Source organism: Dama dama, chromosome 11 (genome assembly GCF_033118175.1).
Source record: "Dama dama isolate Ldn47 chromosome 11, ASM3311817v1, whole genome shotgun sequence".
NCBI lineage: Eukaryota > Metazoa > Chordata > Mammalia > Artiodactyla > Cervidae > Dama > Dama dama.
The window spans coordinates 34904722-34923085 of NC_083691.1; the positions used below are offsets into that span (position 1 = coordinate 34904722).

General features: G+C 37.1%; 1 protein-coding gene across 2 annotated transcripts in view; it reads left to right on the plus strand.

Moving 5' to 3' along the window:
* The window catches only part of CLIP4 (CAP-Gly domain containing linker protein family member 4), a 63510-nt gene that overhangs the window by 32198 nt on the left and 12948 nt on the right, over positions 1-18364 (plus strand). For both annotated transcript variants that reach the window (XM_061155089.1, XM_061155088.1), the window contains exons 10-14: positions 290-379; positions 1390-1533; positions 5132-5266; positions 8700-8823; positions 13456-13520. In XM_061155089.1, coding sequence (XP_061011072.1) covers positions 290-379; positions 1390-1533; positions 5132-5266; positions 8700-8823; positions 13456-13520 — 558 coding nt within the window. The remainder of the gene's footprint in view (positions 1-289; positions 380-1389; positions 1534-5131; positions 5267-8699; positions 8824-13455; positions 13521-18364) is intronic.

Here is an 18364-nt window from a genome sequence, read left to right on the forward strand (position 1 = left end):
ATGCTTTATATTATATAGAATTCCTAAGTGGATTTTAAAATAAGTTTAAAAGATAGTTTAGTGACATTTGGGGAAATTGATTGGGGTTTTCAGATGGGCTAGGAATACATTCTTTTCTTTCCCCTTAATAAAATACTGGCCCCTGATGTCTATGAATTTATTATCCAGTGTGTTTGCAGAAGTAGAGAATATTTCAGTGAGGATTGTCTGTACTTTTAAAAGCGAATCCATATTTATGTTTAACATTAAAATTCTTTCTTGCTGAATGTGTTTTGTTTCTGTGTTCTAGGGTTAATGACATCAAAAAAAGACAGTGCTTCAGAATCAACACTCTCATTGCCTCCTGGTGAAGAGTTGAAAACTGGAGCAGAGAAAGATGGTAATATAATTTATAACTTCTTAAAGTTTAATGTACTGATGGAACTTTAAAACAATATAGTGATATAGCTTATATGAGGCTAAATTTTAAAGTTTGTAAGGGAAGACTTGGTATAGTAAAAATTTATACTTGAAAATCCCCTAAACAGCTCATAATAAAGTGCACACACACACATATGTATTTTTTGTATAAATTCCTGTGTTGTGATTCTTACATACATGTAGTGAATTATAGGACTAGATGCAGAGAATAAAGTGAAATTACATAGTGTAGATGGCTTGATAGAATTATTTAAAGTTACCTTTACAATTTATACTTGAAAGCTGCTGAGAGTAGATGTTAAGCATTGTCACCACTCACACACACAAAAAATGAACTATGTGAGGTGATGGATGTGAATGTGTTATCTTGATCTTGTTAATCATTCCACTATGTCTTTTAATCATAATATTGTACACTTTATATACAATTATATTTGTCAATTATTACTCAATAAACTTGAAATAGATAAAAAATTAAGTTGTCTTTAGCTGTCAAATCACTGGGTGACTAGAGCATGAATAGAACATTCAAAAGTATTCCTTCTTACCTTCAGGTTAACTCAGAACATTTTAATATTAAACTTTTGTTACCTTAAAAATACATTAGTTGTGTTTTTTATATAACTAAGTTGTGATTCTACTAATTCATCTAAAGTGAGAGGTGAGAGACAGTGGTGGTTAGAATAGATAATTGGTCTAAATTGATTACACGACAACACTTTTCTATATAAGATGTCATCATATGGTGTGGATCCTTTGGATCCTTAAAATTGCTTGGGCTCTAAAATCTTGTGTGTATTAACTACAATGTATTTTGATGAAATTAGGCATTTAATTCAACACTAAGATAATCTACAATGGAAGAAGCTGAATGGAGAGTTTCAGAGGATTTACCCGGAAAAGCATCTAATTGGTTCACTGCTTGTTTTCCACCCTTTGACGTATTCCTTTCCTTTACCATTGTTTTAGTTCCCCTGATTGGATCCATCAGCAGCTCCTCCTCTATATCTTCTTTGGAGCACAAACAGAGCCTCTCCAAGAACCTGAATGCACGTGGCAATAACAAGAAGACAATGAACAAAAGCCCTTCTCTCTCATCTAGAGCCAGTGCTGGTATCTATGGCTTTTTCAACCAGGCTTTCTTGGTGTTTTTTATCTTGGTTTGTTTGTAAGTAGATTTGCTCTTTTTAAATGTGTAGAAGGAACCCTTTACTTCAGTCAGATTGAGCTACTTGCCCCTTTCCTGTCTGTCTCCCAGCCCTCACCCCTCTCCTCTCTCAGCACACTCTGGATCTCTCTGCCTTTCTCCTCATGCTCCTGCCATTTTTCCTTGTCTGGATATACTTCTTCTCTTTGTTGTCTAAGGACTCCAGCCTCTGTAAGGTTCCTATTAGAACTTTATGACAGATCCTCAGATACTTGGAAACTGTATGATCTCTTCTCTTTCTTATCTCTTTTCTAATCTAAATCTAATATTAATAATTAACATGTCAGTATGCATTATTATTTCATATCTATTAAAGGTATTTTGCATATCTTATTTCACTTAATTCTCAAAATGAATGAAATATCATGACCACCTTCACTTTATGAATGAGGAAACTGAGGCTTAGGGAGGTCAGGTATTGGTGCATGATGGCAGTTTCTAAGTGCACACCTGGGCTGCACCCACAGGTCTGTCTGATGCTTCTCGGCTATGTCTATGTCTCTGCCTCTGTCTCAAGTACCTTCAGCTCTTCCTTGTGCTGTAGGGTCCTTAGGACCCTCCCAGCTAGCTGGTAGAGAGCTGAAGCTCTGCCTCTTAGTACAAGTCCAGCCTGAGTCTGCTCATGCAGTTTTGGTGACCACACTGTATCATTATCATTGGCTCAAATAGAGCCGAAAGCTAAGTTTCTTCATTTTATGGCTTGACGTAGGACTTTACATTTATTTTCATTTAATTTAACGGTAGAATTTTTATCCCTCTGAGTTTTGTTTTTTACATCTTGCTTGTAGCTTTTCACACACTTTAGAGTTATCTTCTTATTTAAAAAAGCATGATTTCTCTATTTTTAAAGGCATCGTTTAAAACTGTGTAGGAGAGGTTGACAATGATAACCTGTTTAGCTCGATATGAAGCCTGCATGATCCCATTCAATCCACATTTCTTCAGTTATGTGTAAGGATATAGAAAACACTTTTTCTTGTTAGAATCGACACATGAATACTGATTGCAGTTCACTTATTTGCCTATGGGCTTCCCTGTTAGCTCAACTGGTAAAGAATTTGCCTGCTATGCGGGAGACCTGGTTCAATCCCTGGGTTGGGAAGATCCCCTGGAGAAGGGAAAGGCTATCCACTCCAGTATTCTGGCGAGGAGAAGTCCATGTACTGTATGGAATTGGGGTTGCAAAGAGTCGGACACGACTGAGTGACTTTCACTTTCTTTTATTTGCCTACATAGAAAGGAAATCAGGTCATTTTAGCATAATTTGTTTTTAATAAGTTTCATAGTAATTACTGGATCCTTTTTCTAATACTTTTAATACTAGTGCTGAATCAGTATTTTATCATGAAAAATGTTCAGGACAGGATTTTCTTAAAGATACTTTATTGTATCGGGGAAAAAAACAAAAAAAACATCCTTGATAGTAACACTGATGTAATAAATGTAAAAGTTCTCCGAAAGTGGAAAACCTGGAAATTTTGCTTGAATATCTATTTTCTGAATAGATTCCCCTTCCCCTGAAACCAGTTTCTCGTTAATGCTGAGAGGAACAGAGGTGAGACAATGCAGTGATGTAGCAATCCTGTTTGTCCTCATTTTAATCGCATTTTAAGGCCTTCTTCATTTGGAATTTAGGCCTTTGACAGTGACTTGATTTTAAAATCTATGTATGGGTATGGAATTGTCTTTTTTACCCTTTATATAAAGTAGTTCTAGTGTGCCTTCTTATTTAACATTTTTTTCTTTTTATAAATTTGAGGGGTTTATAAGTTTAAATAATAGAGATGAAGAGAATTATCAGTTAGAGTAAGAAAGAGGTCCTTTTAAAAAGGGAGGGAATTGAAACATGTATATTATCAATTGTGAAACAGATCGCCAGTCCAGGTTTGATACATGAGACAAGTGCTCAGGGCTGGTGCACTGGGATGACCCAGAGGGATGGGACGGGTAGGGAGGTGGGAGTGGGGTTCAGGATGGGGAATACATGTAAATCCATGGCTGATTCATGTCAATGTATGACAAAACCCACTACAATATTGTAAAGTGATTAGCCTTCAACTAATATAAGTAAATGAAAAAAAAAAAAAAAGGGAGGGAGAGAGAATGGGTCACATGTGAGAGAAAGTCCATATTCCAAACCCGGAAATATTCCCTTAAATTTTTCTCTAGATTGACTGATTTGCATTTGGGGAGGTGTGGACTGCAGAGAGTGGACATTATTGGAAGTTAAGGACAAAATATTAAAGAGAAAGAGGAGCAGAAAGAAGGGGTTGGGGGATGGGGAGGTTGGGGAGGAAGTCTGTGAACTCAGCCCCACTGTGTCCCACGTTGAACTCATTGTCTCGATCCATTGTCTGCAGACAGAAACCTGAGGATTTCTGGTCACAGGGTCTGGGTTTTAAGGCAGGTGTGCCACCTACTCGCTGTGAACACCATGTCTTCATTAATTCCCGAGTTTGTATCTTGTCTATGATTATAATTCTCATGATAAGCACTTTGTAAACTGTGAAGTGCTTCGGAAATGTTAGTTATTTTGAGGGCCTAGGACTTTTTAGACCTTCCTTCTTCCTAGACCTTCCTTCTTCCCGGGTTTGTGTTCTTCGGTTGTTGCCATGTTTTTAGTTTCTCCCTGTTCACAGCCTGACTTTCCCTGTATCCAGTACCCTCACAGAGGGTTCCCCAGCCCTTCTCAGATGACAGCCATTCCAGTCTGTTTTTTGAACTGCTGGGAGAAGCCTCAGAGGCCCACCTGTCCTCTGTTATAATTGAGCAGCTTTCTAGACAGTGTTGCTCTAGAACGTCTGATGTTCAGGAGTGGGCACTTCAGGGTTTAGGTTTGAATCAAGGTCTGAGGCGAGGTGGTGTGTGCTTTTGTTTCTAATAAGGAAATCAGTTTGGGGGTCATTGGAACCTTAGAGCAGTTCCACTTTTAAATTACATTTGTGTATGTATCATTTACACCAAGTCCCACTGAACTATTATGATTCTACCATTTTACTAGAATAGAGATTGGTGGACTGCCGCCCATGGGCCAAATCCAACCTACCACCTGCTTTTGTAAATAAAGTTTTGCTGGAACACATTGTGCTCATTTTGTCTCTGTCTGCTTTTGAGCTACAACAGCAAAGTAGAACAGCTGTGACAGGGTAGCGTGGCTTGCAAAGCCTGAAGTGTTTACTATATAGCCCTTTACACAAAGGGTGTGCTGACCTCTGTTCTTGTAGAGAGTGCTCCCAGGAAGTCAAAATAACTTCACTGTGTAAGTTCCCAGAGCAATGATCGTCTCAGGAAACCCTTCAAATTTCATTCGAGTAGCTTTCCTTCACATGTGAGAAACACAACTGCAGATGCGGTGTGTAAGGAAGAAAGCAGCATATATTGAGACCAACTAACTAGACTGGTTAGAATACATAGTAATTTTTTGGCTAATGTGGTTTTTGAGTGTCCCTTTGTTTTTTCTCTCTCTTCCTGTCCCACGCCCTTCCCCAACCAATCCCCACACAGGTTTGAATTCCTCAGCAGCATCTGTAGCAAATAGCGGGCGCTGCGAAGGAGACCTCCGAATTGGAGACAGGGTGTTGGTGGCAGGCCAGAGAATTGGTACCATTAAGTTCTTTGGGACAACAAACTTTGCTCCAGGTAACTCACCTGTATAGTCTTTGCTCAACTTGAATTCTTTAGAATACAAAGGTTTTAGAATTTACATGTAAATAAAATGTAGAATTCTTGATTAATAGTTCCTATGGATGGTCGTTCTGGCACAGAAAATGCAAAATGTTGATTCAGATGCAGACTGTTTTCACGCAGGTTGATTATTTCTTATGCATTTTTCCTGCCAATTGTGTTTTACATTGTCTAAAGTTAAAAATCAGTTGTTACTCTCCAGTTTCACTCTCACTGATTGCCAAGTGTGCTAAATAACAGAGAAAACATTTTAGGATTAGATTTGTGCTAAGCACATTATTTAAAATGAGTGGATAATGAGTTCATTGCATATAGCTTTTAACAGAATGGCTTAGAAAAGCAAACAAAGAGGTTCAAAGGGAGATGAAAAAGGTTTTGTGCACCCTGGGACCTTAAAGATGCATGTTTGTGTATTTATATATTCATTCCAATCTAAACTTAATACTGCGTTTCCAAATGTGAAGATAATCTTTCTTTTGTATTTTTGGTGATTGTAATTTCAAGTAGAAGCCAGTTGAATAAAACATTTGTATTTTTAAATAGCAATATGCTGTGTTGACACATGGTGGCATTGCAGGATTTGTAGGAAAGGTTACTGAGAACACTGATTTTTTAAAAAAAAGTTTGTAGTCTTCTGTCAGGATCTCTGAAAGATCTGAGATTTTACCTTATTTGCAAGATGGATGACCATGGTTCCATTGATGCTGGCAGAAGATGGTAGCCTCCTGGGTCAGAGACAGAGAACCTCAGTGCTCTCATCAACAGTGGTAGCTAGAGTGGCAACATTTTCTTCTGTTTGTTTCCTGGGCACCAGTTCCCAGAGAATAAGATAGGGAGGAGGGCCAGGCGACCCCTGTACACCCAGTAGTATAGGAGAGGAGCCCCAAGCTTAAGGAATCTGAACCTTTATAGAGACAGTAAGTATACCTGTCCTCTTGCCAGGGGAGACTGTCTCCATCTCCCAAGGCTCTCTTCTCTATAAACATCTGTGAACACATGGTCAGCACCTCTCTCCATAAGACATGGACAAAGAATGGTCTCCTAGCACATTCTCATTTCATTAGTACAATTTATAATTGCGGTCCAGTTACTAATTGATTGGGGATGGGCTGTATGCTTTATAATTCATGTCTCTCGAAATAGTAGTAGCAACTGAGTAGTAACCAAGATTAGTTAGAATGTTCTTAATATGGTTCTCAAATAAAAACTTAGAAATGCCAAAGGTAGTTTATTTTTCCACCATCATCATGTCTTCTCAGTTTCCTTTCTCTGGTTTTACTAAACAAGGCTTGAATGGTTTGATTCATTTGGATACAGTTGTTTTTAGGTTGACTTTTAAGTTTTGAACTCCTAGTAAAGAGCATTTAGGGCTTCCCAGGTGGTGCAATGGTAAATAATCTATCTGCCAGTGCAGGAGATGCAAAAGACAGGGGTTAGATCCCTGGATTGGGAAGATTCCCTGGAGTAGGAAATGGTAACCCACTCCATTATTCTGGCCTGGAAAATTTCATGGGTAGAAGAGCCTGGCGGGCTACAGTTTTCCATGGGGTTGCAAAAAGTTGGACATGACTGAGTGACTGAGTACACATAGAACACTTAGAAATTTGAAAAGTAATAATCAGATATTGGACATGAGTTTGAGCAAACTCCGGGAGATACTGAAGGACAGAGAAGCCTGGTGTGCTGCAGTCCATGAAGTGGCAAAGAATTGGACATGACTTAGCGACTGAACAACAAATAAACAGTATAAAAATTGGAGATTTTTTGTTAAAGTCCTTCTGCCCTTTCAGAAAGTAGTAGGATATATTTCTTGCGGCGTCAAAATGTAGATCAGTCAGTTCTATAGAACAGTGGTAATATCTAGCCTTTTTAAGATTATGAGACTTAGACCTGACAGAGGGCATGGTTAGCCATCAGTGCTACCTCTGAAAGAAAGGTGCTGGTTACGTGGGGTGATGTCCATCCCTCACCACTGCCAGACACTGTGTAGTCACTCTTGTTAACACTTGCTGTAATGCCTTCCTGCTGTGTGCTATATACTTTCAAGAGGTATATGGCAAACATGTAGCAGTGATATGGTGTATTAAAATGGGAAAATGTACAAATTATATAGGAAAGCATCAAAGGCAGGAGGACATAAAACTTGGAAAATTGTAACTGTGGCACTCAGAAATAACAATGGCAACCAGAATAACCTGGTTTAATGACATTCAGAAATGCAGTGCCCAGCATGAGTATGGCCAAGCAGTAGGTCTGTATACATCTCTTTGTACCTGTGCAGAGTAGGTTGTTTCAGTATAAAAGACTACCACATGCCTTATACTAGTCTTTCCAATTCAAACTCCATTATCGGGAATTGACTCAAGTGTCATCATTTTGAATATAAGAGGAAAAAAAAGTTAAGAACTTCTGGGATGTCATTTTAGAGGTTATATAATTGACTCTCTGCATTATTAATCTGAAGGAAACAATATTCCATATTTTGTCATTTGTAGTAAATTTCTCAATATCCATATCTTTATTTGATACTGATTCTGAGAGACCAAATACAATCATTATTGTGTTCCCCTTTTAAATAAGAAATGAGTGGACTGTCGGGTACATTTAACTAATTTGGAGGTACCTTCATCTAGAGCCATTACTCTAGGAGTCTGTGTCCTTTTATTTAATATTTGCCACACTAAAAGCAACCTCGCTGTTTTAATTTTATGCTCTCTGGAAAAGGAAATCCCATTACTCTCCTCAGAGTGCCCTTTTAAATACTTGAAAGCCTTTTAGAAAATTCTTCCTATTAGCTAACCTAAATCTTTTAGGTTAAAAATGATTTTTTCCCCCATCTTGGGTGGGGAAAAAACGAAAGAAAAAGAAGAATCACCATGAAGTCTAGTCATTTTCCATATTATTTTTGTCCCTCTTTAATTATTTAAGAACTGTTTGTGGTATTCTCATATTGGGAGAGTAAAATGAAAAGATTGCATGTTCATTTTATGTCTTATGCATCTCAATACTATGCTACATTGCTCCCATCTCAAACAGACTATATTACCAAGTTAAGGACAGTTTCTTATTATAGCTTTTAGATATATTTTGGTCAAACACTACTTGCGTAGTAGCTAATACTTGCCAAATTTGTGTTTGTGCATTTTGTCTTTCTCCCTTAATGTACAGCTCTGCAATTATGCTTGTGAAATGTTTTTCTGGTTCATTTTTGAAACTCTCAAATTTTGTTTTATAATTTTATTGTTTGAAGACTTAATGATAACAATGATCTTCCATCACTTTGGTCATGTGTGAGAATGTTAAACCATCTAGACTGTGGGTTTGTGTAATAACATAACAGTTTTGGATAAAGTACAGATGCTTTTAAAATCCAGTATTCTTGTTCTAGGATATTGGTACGGGATAGAGCTTGAGAAACCCCATGGCAAGAATGATGGTTCAGTTGGAGGTGTGCAGTATTTCAGTTGTTCCCCAAGATATGGAATATTTGCTCCCCCATCCAGGGTTCAAAGGTGAGAAAAAAAATGAAATTTACATTATTAACAAGAACTTTTTGTAATGCGCAGTAAGTTAGAGTCACTAATTCTGTATGAAAGATGTGCACTAACTACAGACCATGTCTTCTTTCAAGGGGTTAACCAGCCACCTTCTTCAGAGGGTAGGCTCATGGAAAGCTAAATTTGCTTTGCTGAGGATTTGCAATTTTAAAAACCTCCTTTATTCCTCATTTGCAAACCCTATGAGTATGTGTAGGCTATTAGGAGTGGTGTTTGCTGCTCAGAACAGTGAGAGCAGCAAGCTTAATCTGTCATGCAAACAAAAGTGAAAATGCTCTCTGATTGCTTCAGTCACATCCTAACTACATTAAATTTCCTGCCAGCAGGCACCCCATTCATTCTCCTACAAACCTAATGGAAGCAAAATGGCTTTTTCCTCTGATTTCTTTAGTTTTCAAAAATAGATAGGCAGTACATCTTTGGGGGGAAGTGAAGCTTCAAGTATTTATATATAATATACCTCCTCGGTGTTTCTTCCGAAGATAGTACACTTTTGCTCCAGCTCACTCTGGGTTTTAAAAAAATAAGTTGAGCAGAAACAAGTCCTTATGAAATTCTAGATACACTGTGTGAAATGACTTAATATGCTGAAAGAAGTTGGCCTGATATCTTTAAATAGGCAGTAACACATATGGTACAATCACATTCATGAGAATAGACCTACCATCTCAACCTGGGAGTCCCGTCTCATCCCCTTCCAACTGGACTGTGTGACTGCCTCCTGGCAAATTTAGTAGTTTTCATATCCATTTTCTTTGTCATTTTTTAAAATGAATAGTTACATATAATTTTTGTATTCTTTTCCTTCTTCTATGATGTACTTGATATAATCCTTTTCTTGTTATTTATGATTTTATAACATTTAACTTGTAATGCTTTGCAGTTATAAGTTAACTGCAAAGTACTTGACAAAGTACCTTCAATTAAATGTTTTGTTTGATTTTAATAAGTATTTAGCCAGGTAAACTAGAAAAGAATAACTGCCGATGGTCCCTGACTTACAGTGGTTCAGTTTACAATTTTTAGACTTTATGATGGTGCAAAAGTGGTAAGAATTCAGTAGAAACTGTACTTCAGATTCTGAGTTTTGATCTTTCCCCGGGCTAGCCGTACGCAGTATGACACAGTGTCATGAGGCTGGGCAGGGCAGCACCTGCAGCTCCCAATCAGCCCCGTGATCATGAAGGTGAACGACCCAGGCACCTACGACCCTTCTGTATCCACACAACCATTCTGTTTCTCACTTTAAGTACAGTATTCAATAACTTAAATGAGACATTCAACACTTGATTGTAAAGTAGGCTTGGTGTTAGATGGTTTTGCCAAACTGTAGACTCATGACAGTGTTCCGAGCACGTTTAAGGTTGACAAGGCTAGGCGATGATGTCCAGCAGGTTAGGTGTATCAAATGCATTTTCAACTCAAGATGGGTTCGTTGGGACATAACTCCATTGTAAGTTGAAGAGGATCTCTACAAACATTTACTGATCATTTAATGAGTGGTGGGCTCTGTACCGTGTACTTCCTCAATTTCCCCCAGACCCATGAGATATAAGGTATTACAATTATTCTTATTTTGCAGGTAAAGAAAAGTTTCACGAGATACAGTAACTGCTAAAGTCATGTAGCTGGTGTAGGGGACGAAAAACTTGTCCCGTACCATCTTACGTTCACTAACTGGAGGGGACGGAGTCTGTGAATTAAACTGACAACAGATAAACAGAAGAAAAGGCATAGCATTTATTAAATGTTAACTTTACATGCATGGGGGCATCACAGAAAGTGGTGAATGCCCAAAGGAATGGTGACATTGGAGAATTTGTAGACCATCTTAATGGGGGAAGGGACGGGGAAAAAGGCTGCTTATGGGAGAGCAGATGATGTTAGCGAAGATCAATGGGCCTTTAGGAAAGTGGATGGGGATGTGATAGTCTGTGACAGTGTCTGTCTGGGTGTGGTGTTAACTCCCCATCTCCTCTCCTGTGATGCAAGTCAATCTTCCATGCTTGATGAAATTCTGGGGAGGGGATTTATGACAATTGAGTTCTTCTTTGGGAAGATCTGTTTTAGGCAGATAAGGGGAGTTCAGAGAAAGCCTCTTTTTGCATTTGTTTATTCTTGAATGTCTTTAGCTCAAAATAATCCCTTGTGCTAGAGCAGCCTGTTTGGGGTAAGGTGTTTTGAGCTCCCATACTAGTTAATGGTGGAGCTGGATTCAGCCCAGGTTTGTTACTTTGCTTTTTCCTAAGCCCTTGCTTTTAGATAGTTTGCAGGGGGGCTTTTGGTAGTTATTTTATAAATAAAGAAAAAGAGGCAGTAACTGGTGGCACTTAGATGTGCTGCACTATTTTAAGTGCTTTTTATGTATTGTTTACTCTTCTGTAGTGATCCTGTGTGTCGGGTACCATAATTATCCCTATTTCACAAGTGGGAAAGTAAGGCACAGAGAGCTTAAGTGAGGTGTACAATTGTGCCCAGGGGCCAAGTGAAGATTTGAGCCCAGAGAGTCTAGTATAAGAATGTGTGCTCTTAACCATTATCCTATTATAGTTAAAAGAGGCTCAGTGACTTTCTTCAGGACCTATATCTTGTAAGTGATTGATTTGGGAATAAAATCCATACTAAGTCACCAGTTAGTCCTCTGGATTCTCATATTACTTTGAACAAATCTTCATTAGCACATTGCTACAGTCTCTTAGAAGTTTGATTTGTCTCCTAGTCATGAGGACTTTGCTTCTCTGTTCCATATTTGCCTACCCAAGGAATATAGTTTGGCATATTGTGCACACAGTAAATATTGATGAACTTTCCTTTAGTGTCGTTTATGCTGTAACAGCTTTCTTCTCTGTTACATTGTGAAGTCACTTTCTCTCTCCAAGTTTTATCTTCTTTTTCTTGCTTTGTTTATGGAACACACATTTTTTGCTTTCTTTTTTGGGGGCATCTATTTGGTCTTCTTTAAGGTGATTCATTTAAAAGCAGTCCCCTCATCTTTAGACGAAGCACGGCTCTCTCTAAATGAACTGCTGTCTCCAACCAGCTGTCTTCCTGTCATCTTCTGATTGTCTCATTCATCATCATCAAATACTATTAAGTGTCTTTTAGCACTTTGTGCTGTGCTCGGCATTCTATAAGCAAATAAAACAGACATGATGCCTGATTTTGAGGAGTTTCTAATTTAAACCAGCTTGGGAGCTCTTTAACAATCACACTGATCTTCATGAAGGGACTCCTGAGAACAGTTGTTAATCACATAGTGACCAATCACAACCTCACCTTGCATCACTCTCCTCCCCAGACTGTTGTTGGCCTTTTTTTTTTTTCTTTAAAAAAAAAAAAAAAAAATTTCTATTAAAAAAATGTGCCCCTGTCCCAGAATCTTTGCACATATTACTTCCTTTGCTTGGATGGCTTTCTTTGATCACTCAACTATTGTCTAGCTAATTCCTTTTCTTCTATCAACATATATAAAAGCCAGTATTTCTTTAGAGAAATTCTGAGACTCAGTGACTAGATCTAATCTCTCTCTCTCTCTTTTTTTTTTTTTGCTCAAGTGGTTTTTATCAGCATAGTATTAATTTTCTTATTCTTAGTTCATACCATTAGGTACTTCTTACTAATGAACTGATCACTTTTAGAATTAAGTTCTCAACTCTCCATCACAACTAAATTCAAGTATCTCTCTGCTTCATCAAGTCATATTCTTTGCATTCATTAGTCTCTCATTGATTGCTCTATGTTATGTATCATGTAAAGATGATGCACGTGGATTGCAAGATGAAGTTAAAATTAATGCAAGAGTTGCAGGATTTCTTTATGGTAACAAAGTGTGCTGGAACAAGTGATGGGTAGAATGAAGACTTTTCTGGTTTAGGTCAGTAAACAGTTGAAAGAAAATGAGACTGTTATAGGATTGGCTTTTTAAAAATAACGAATGATTTGAATATCAAAAAAATAGACCTATAAAGAATGTGTCCTTTATGATTGTGCTTAGAGTCAAATAAAACATAAAAGATGTTGGTTTTGTAAGAAAAATCACATATATACACAGACTCAGCTGATGTCTTTTTTCAATATAAAAATGTAATGTTTTTATAATTATAACCTAACATTTGTCATATTTACCGTAAAATAAATTTTCACCTTCTTTAGTTCCGTCTTTGAAAATGAAGCTCCAAGAAAACAAAGTTGGGCCCCTATTTGAAATGAATTCACTTGAAGTTGACTTTCTCTGTACTTGCTATCCTTATATAACTTGCTATCCTTATATAACAAGGACTTCTTCTGTTTGATTAGTGCCTATCTCTGGTGCTAAATTGAAATTCATTTCTGGCTTATTAATAAATACTCAGCAAATGCTTGTCCAGTGAGTAAAATAAGAAATATCCATTGAATACATGTATATGTATGACTGAGTCCCTTTGCCGTTCACCTGAGACTATCACAGCATTGTCAGTTGACTATACCCCAATACAAATCAAAAAGTTAAAAAAAAAAAAAAAGATATAGCCATTGTTGTGAAACCCTCAGTTAAATATGAAGACCAGCTGCTTCTAATTAGGTTTGCATTCCTTCTTTTATTCACAGAGTAACAGATTCCCTGGATACTCTTTCAGAAATTTCTTCAAATAAACAGAATCATTCTTATCCTGGTAAGATTACGATTTTGTGTTCCTAATAATTATTTCTTTTCTTTTCCTTTATTGAACTTTTTTAAATTGTAAAGTGTATGTGTATACAGAAGAATATATGAAATACATTTGTATAGTTATGTAATCATAAAGCAATATCTATTACCCATCCCATGGCCAAAGATGATTACCTGTATGTCCTGAGTATTGCCCAGTCTCATCTGCCTCCCTTTTTCATATGCCCTGTCTCCAGGTTATGTATCTTGCATTGTATGTTAATGTTCCCTTGATTGTTTTAAATGTCTATGCATCATATATAGATGTCAGTAAATAATGTATGTTTAGTTTTGATTGTTGTTTACTGTGTTGTGTAGTGGTGATGGTAGTTTAATTGCTAAGTCATGTCTGACTCTTTGCGACCCCATGGACTATAGCCTGCCAGCCTCCTCTGTTCATGGGCTTCTCCAGGCAAGAATCCTGGAGTGTGTTGCCATTCCCTTCTCCAGGGGATTTTTTCTGACCCAGGGATCGAACCCAGGTCTCCCACATTGCAGGCAGGTATTTACCATCTGAGCCGTCTGGGAAGTCATGCTATGTAACGTTCCGTTAAAATATATTGTGCTTGTTTGCTAAGTCGCTTCAGTCGTGTCTGACTCATTGTGACCCTATGGACTATAGCCTGCCAGACTCCTCTGTCCATGGGGCAAGAATACTGGAGTGGGTTGCCATGCCTTCCTCCAGGGGATTGTCCCAACCCAGGGATCGAACCCACGTCTCTTATGTCTCCTGCATTGGTAGGCAGGTTCTTTACTACTAGCACCATCTGAGAAGCCCTAAAATACATTATCCATTCTATATTTGAGTTACATCGCATTTTTTACTATTCAGAAGCTACGCCATTGTACACATTTACAAAAGTTCCTCTAGGATTTCCAGGCATGGGCTGTCCATATCTTCAGCCTTCCTAGTGTGTCAGACTGTCCATATGGGAATGGATGAGTGTCTTTGCCACTCCTCACCTCAGCAACAGTAGTCCCGTTTGATTTAGAAGTCTTTGCCCATCTGAAGGATGTAAATGGCCTCTCCTTGTGGTTTCAATTTGTGGTTTTCAGATTACAAATGAAGTTGAGCCCACTTCCATGTTTATGGACCACATACATTGCCTTTTTTATGACATACCTGTTCAGGTCTTCTGCTCATTATTTTTTTGGGGGGGGGGGGTTGGTTTGTTTTTATCTTTTTAATTTGTAGGTTTCTTTATATATTTTGAGCACTAATATTTTGTCTGTTTTGTTTGTTGCAAATATCTTTCCCCTTTTCTTGACTTGTCTTTTGTCCCCTTTCCCTCCCTTTTTTGATGTCTTTCGATGAGCAGAAGCTTTTAATTTTTAAGTAGTCAAAATAGCAAAGTTATGTTTTTGCTTATTTTGTGACTTGGCTTTTCATTGTCTTAATAGTGTCTGTCATAGAGCAGAAGTTTTTAATTCTAATGAAGTCCAAGTTATCAATTTTTTCTTTCATGACTTGTGCTTTTGGTTTTGTATTGAAAATGTCTTCACCAAACCCAAGGTTACCCTAATTTTCTCCTATGTTATCTTCTAGTTTCATAGTTTTGTGTCTTACATTTATATCTATGATTCATTGAGTTAATTTTTGTGAAAGGTGTAAGTCTATGTCTAGATTCTTTCTTTTTGGATGCAAATGTTGGTTGGTCCAGCATATTTGTTGAAAAGACTATCTTTTCTCTGTTGAATTGCCTTTGCTCTTTTGTCAAAGAGCAGTTGACTGTGTTTGTGTGAGTCTATTTTTGGACCCTTTATTCTATTCTGTTGATCTATTTGTCTTTTTCTTTGCTAATACCACATTGTCTTGATTACTGTAGCTTTACAGAAATTCTTCCAATTATAGTAATAGACTTTGATCATCTTCCTCAATTTAGAGTTGGTTATTCTAGGCTTTTTGCCTTTCTGTGTAAACATTGCAACTGGTTTGTTGATGGCTACAAAATAATTTGCTGGTATTTTCATTGGGATTGCACTGAATGTATAGATGAAATTGTGAAGAACTGATGGCTTAACAGTATCGAATTTTGCTACCCATGAACATGGAATACTTGTTCATTTATTTAGATCTTTTATTTCTTTCATCAGTTTTATGGTTTTCCTAATATAGATTTTATATGCATTTTATTAGATTTATACCCACACGGTTCTTCCATTTTGGCGTTAATGTCAGTGGTATTGCTTTATAGTAATTCTTTTTACCTTGTATCAGCCTTCTTGTGGTTAAGTATTTGCCTAAAAACTTATTTTCTAGCCATTGCCTTAATCTTTCTATGTCCTCATGTTTTTGGAATATCTTCTAAATAGAATATAACTGGATTTTACTTAAAAAAAAAAGACAATCTTTGTCTATTAATCTGAGAGTTTTACCTATTTGCATTCATTGTATAACTAATATATTTGGGTTTATTTATGTTATTTAATTTTTCTAATATTTCAACTTTTTTGTACTTAAATGTTTTTCTCTCTTGACTTCATTCTGTTTGTATTCCTACCCTCTATTTTTCTCATTTTGTTTTCTACTTGTATAAAAGTTATGCTCTATAAATATGCTTCCTAGTAATTACTGTAGGTACTTTGACATACATACTTAACAAAGCCTAAAGTCAATTATTATGTTTATTCTTTTTCAAATAATAGAAAACCCTTAGAAATTGAGTTATTCTGTTTCTATTTTATTTTCCTCACAAATTTCACATTATTATACTAGTTTTTATATAATTGATGTTTATTTAATTTGCTTATACATATTTACTAATATCTTTAGTCATAAATCCTCTGAATTTCCTCTTGAAATCATTTTGTTTTTAACTCATTTGTATTCTTAAAAATTTCTTTAAGAAAAGGCTTATTGGTAGCAAATGCTCTGTTTTTAACTGTCTTTCCTAATGATAGTTTTACCAGGTAAAAGTAAAAATTGATGGAATTTTTAGTTTGAAAGCTGTTTTCCTCTGCACATTGACATTATCATTCTTCTGTTTTCTGTCTTCTGTCAGTGTTTTGAGGAGTCACCTATGAGTCTGTCTAATCTGTACCGTTGTAGGTGGTTTCAGTTCAGTTCAGTCGTTCAGTTGTGTCTGACTCTTTGTGACCCCAGGGACTGCAGCACGCCAGGCTAGCCTGTGCATCACCACCTCCTGGAGCTTGCTCAAACTTATGTCCACTGAGTCGGTGATGACATCCAACCATGTCATCCTCTGTTGTCCTCTCCTCCTCCTGTCTTCAATCTTTCCCAGCATCAGGTCTTTTCAAATGAGTCAGGTCTTCGCATCAGGTGGCCAAAGTATTGGAGCTTCAGCTTCAGCATCAATCCTTCCAGTGAATATTCAGGACTGATTTCCTTTAGGATGGACTGGTTGGATCTCCTTGCAGTCCAAGGGACTCTCAAGAGTCTTCTCCAACACCACAGTTCAAAAGAACCAATTCTTCGGTGCTCAGTTTTCTTTATAGTCCAACTCTCACATCCATACATGACTACTGGAAAAACCATAGCTTTGACTATACTGACCTTTGTTGGCAAAGTAATGTCTCTTCTTTTTAATATGCTGTCAAGGTTGATCATAGCTTTTCTTCCAAGGAGCAGCATCTTTTAATTTCATGACTGCAGTCACCTCTGCAGTGATTTTGGAGCCCAAGAAAATAAAGTCTATGTTTCTGTTGTTTCCCCATCTATTTGCCATGAAGTGATGGTAGGTGGTTTATCTTCGCTTTCTGACTGCTTTTTAAGATCCTTTCTGTTTGCTTTGTCTTGTACAGTTTTACTCTGATTGTGCCTTGGTGGAGATTTCCCTTCATTTATTCTGTTTGGCATCTTGGGTCCTCCTGGATCTGGGAATTAGTATCTTTGATTTACTGTGTAAAATTCTTCTTCATATTCTGAAAATATTTCTCTCTTCATGCTCTTTATTATCTCCTGAAACTCTGATGAGTAGGATAGTCCAGTTTTTCACTTTCCCATGCCTAGCTTATAGTTCTCAGAACTTTCTTTCTCTTGACTGCATTCTGGATATTTTCAGAGTTACCTTTCTGTTTCTTTCTTCTGCTATATTTATACTACTGCCTAATTCAGCCACAAAGGTTTTTAATTATACATTTTTCATTTGTTTTCTTTTTGTAAGTCTATGTGGTTATTACTTATTCTTTTCCTATATTTTCAAGATTTTTCTTTTATGTTATTAAGCATTTTAAATATTGTTACCTTTTATGTTTAATACTTCAATATCTGAAATCTTTGTGAGTCTGATTTTGCCATCTATTTCTGTTGCGCCTAACTTGTGGCACTTTTCTTTCCTTGTGAGTTTTGTAATTTATTGTGAAATACTTATTTTACCTACTTAGAATTTAATATATGGGAATTCTCTGAAGCCTAGGTTGATGCCTCTCAAGAAGATTATACAGGCATATCTTGTTTTATTGTGCTTTGCTTTTTTTGTGCTTCTCAGATATTATATATATGTATATATATATTTTTTACAAATAGAAGGTTTGTGGTAACCTGCCTTGAGCAAGTCTCTCAGCATCATTTTTCCAATAGCATTTTGCTTACTTTATGTCTCTGGGTTGCATTTTAACCCAGAGACAGGGGTTAAATTTGAAATTTTAAACTCTTTTTTTAGCATTAATTTTTTTAAGTTTTAGTTTTGGCTGTGCTGGTCTTTGCTGCTACACAGGCATATCTCTAGTTGTGGCAGATGGGGGCTTCCCACTGTGGTGGCTTCTCCTGTTGTGGAGCTCAGGCTCTCGGGTGCATAGGCTTCAGTAGTTGCAGCACAGAGGCTCCCAGGCTCTAGAGCACAGGCTCAA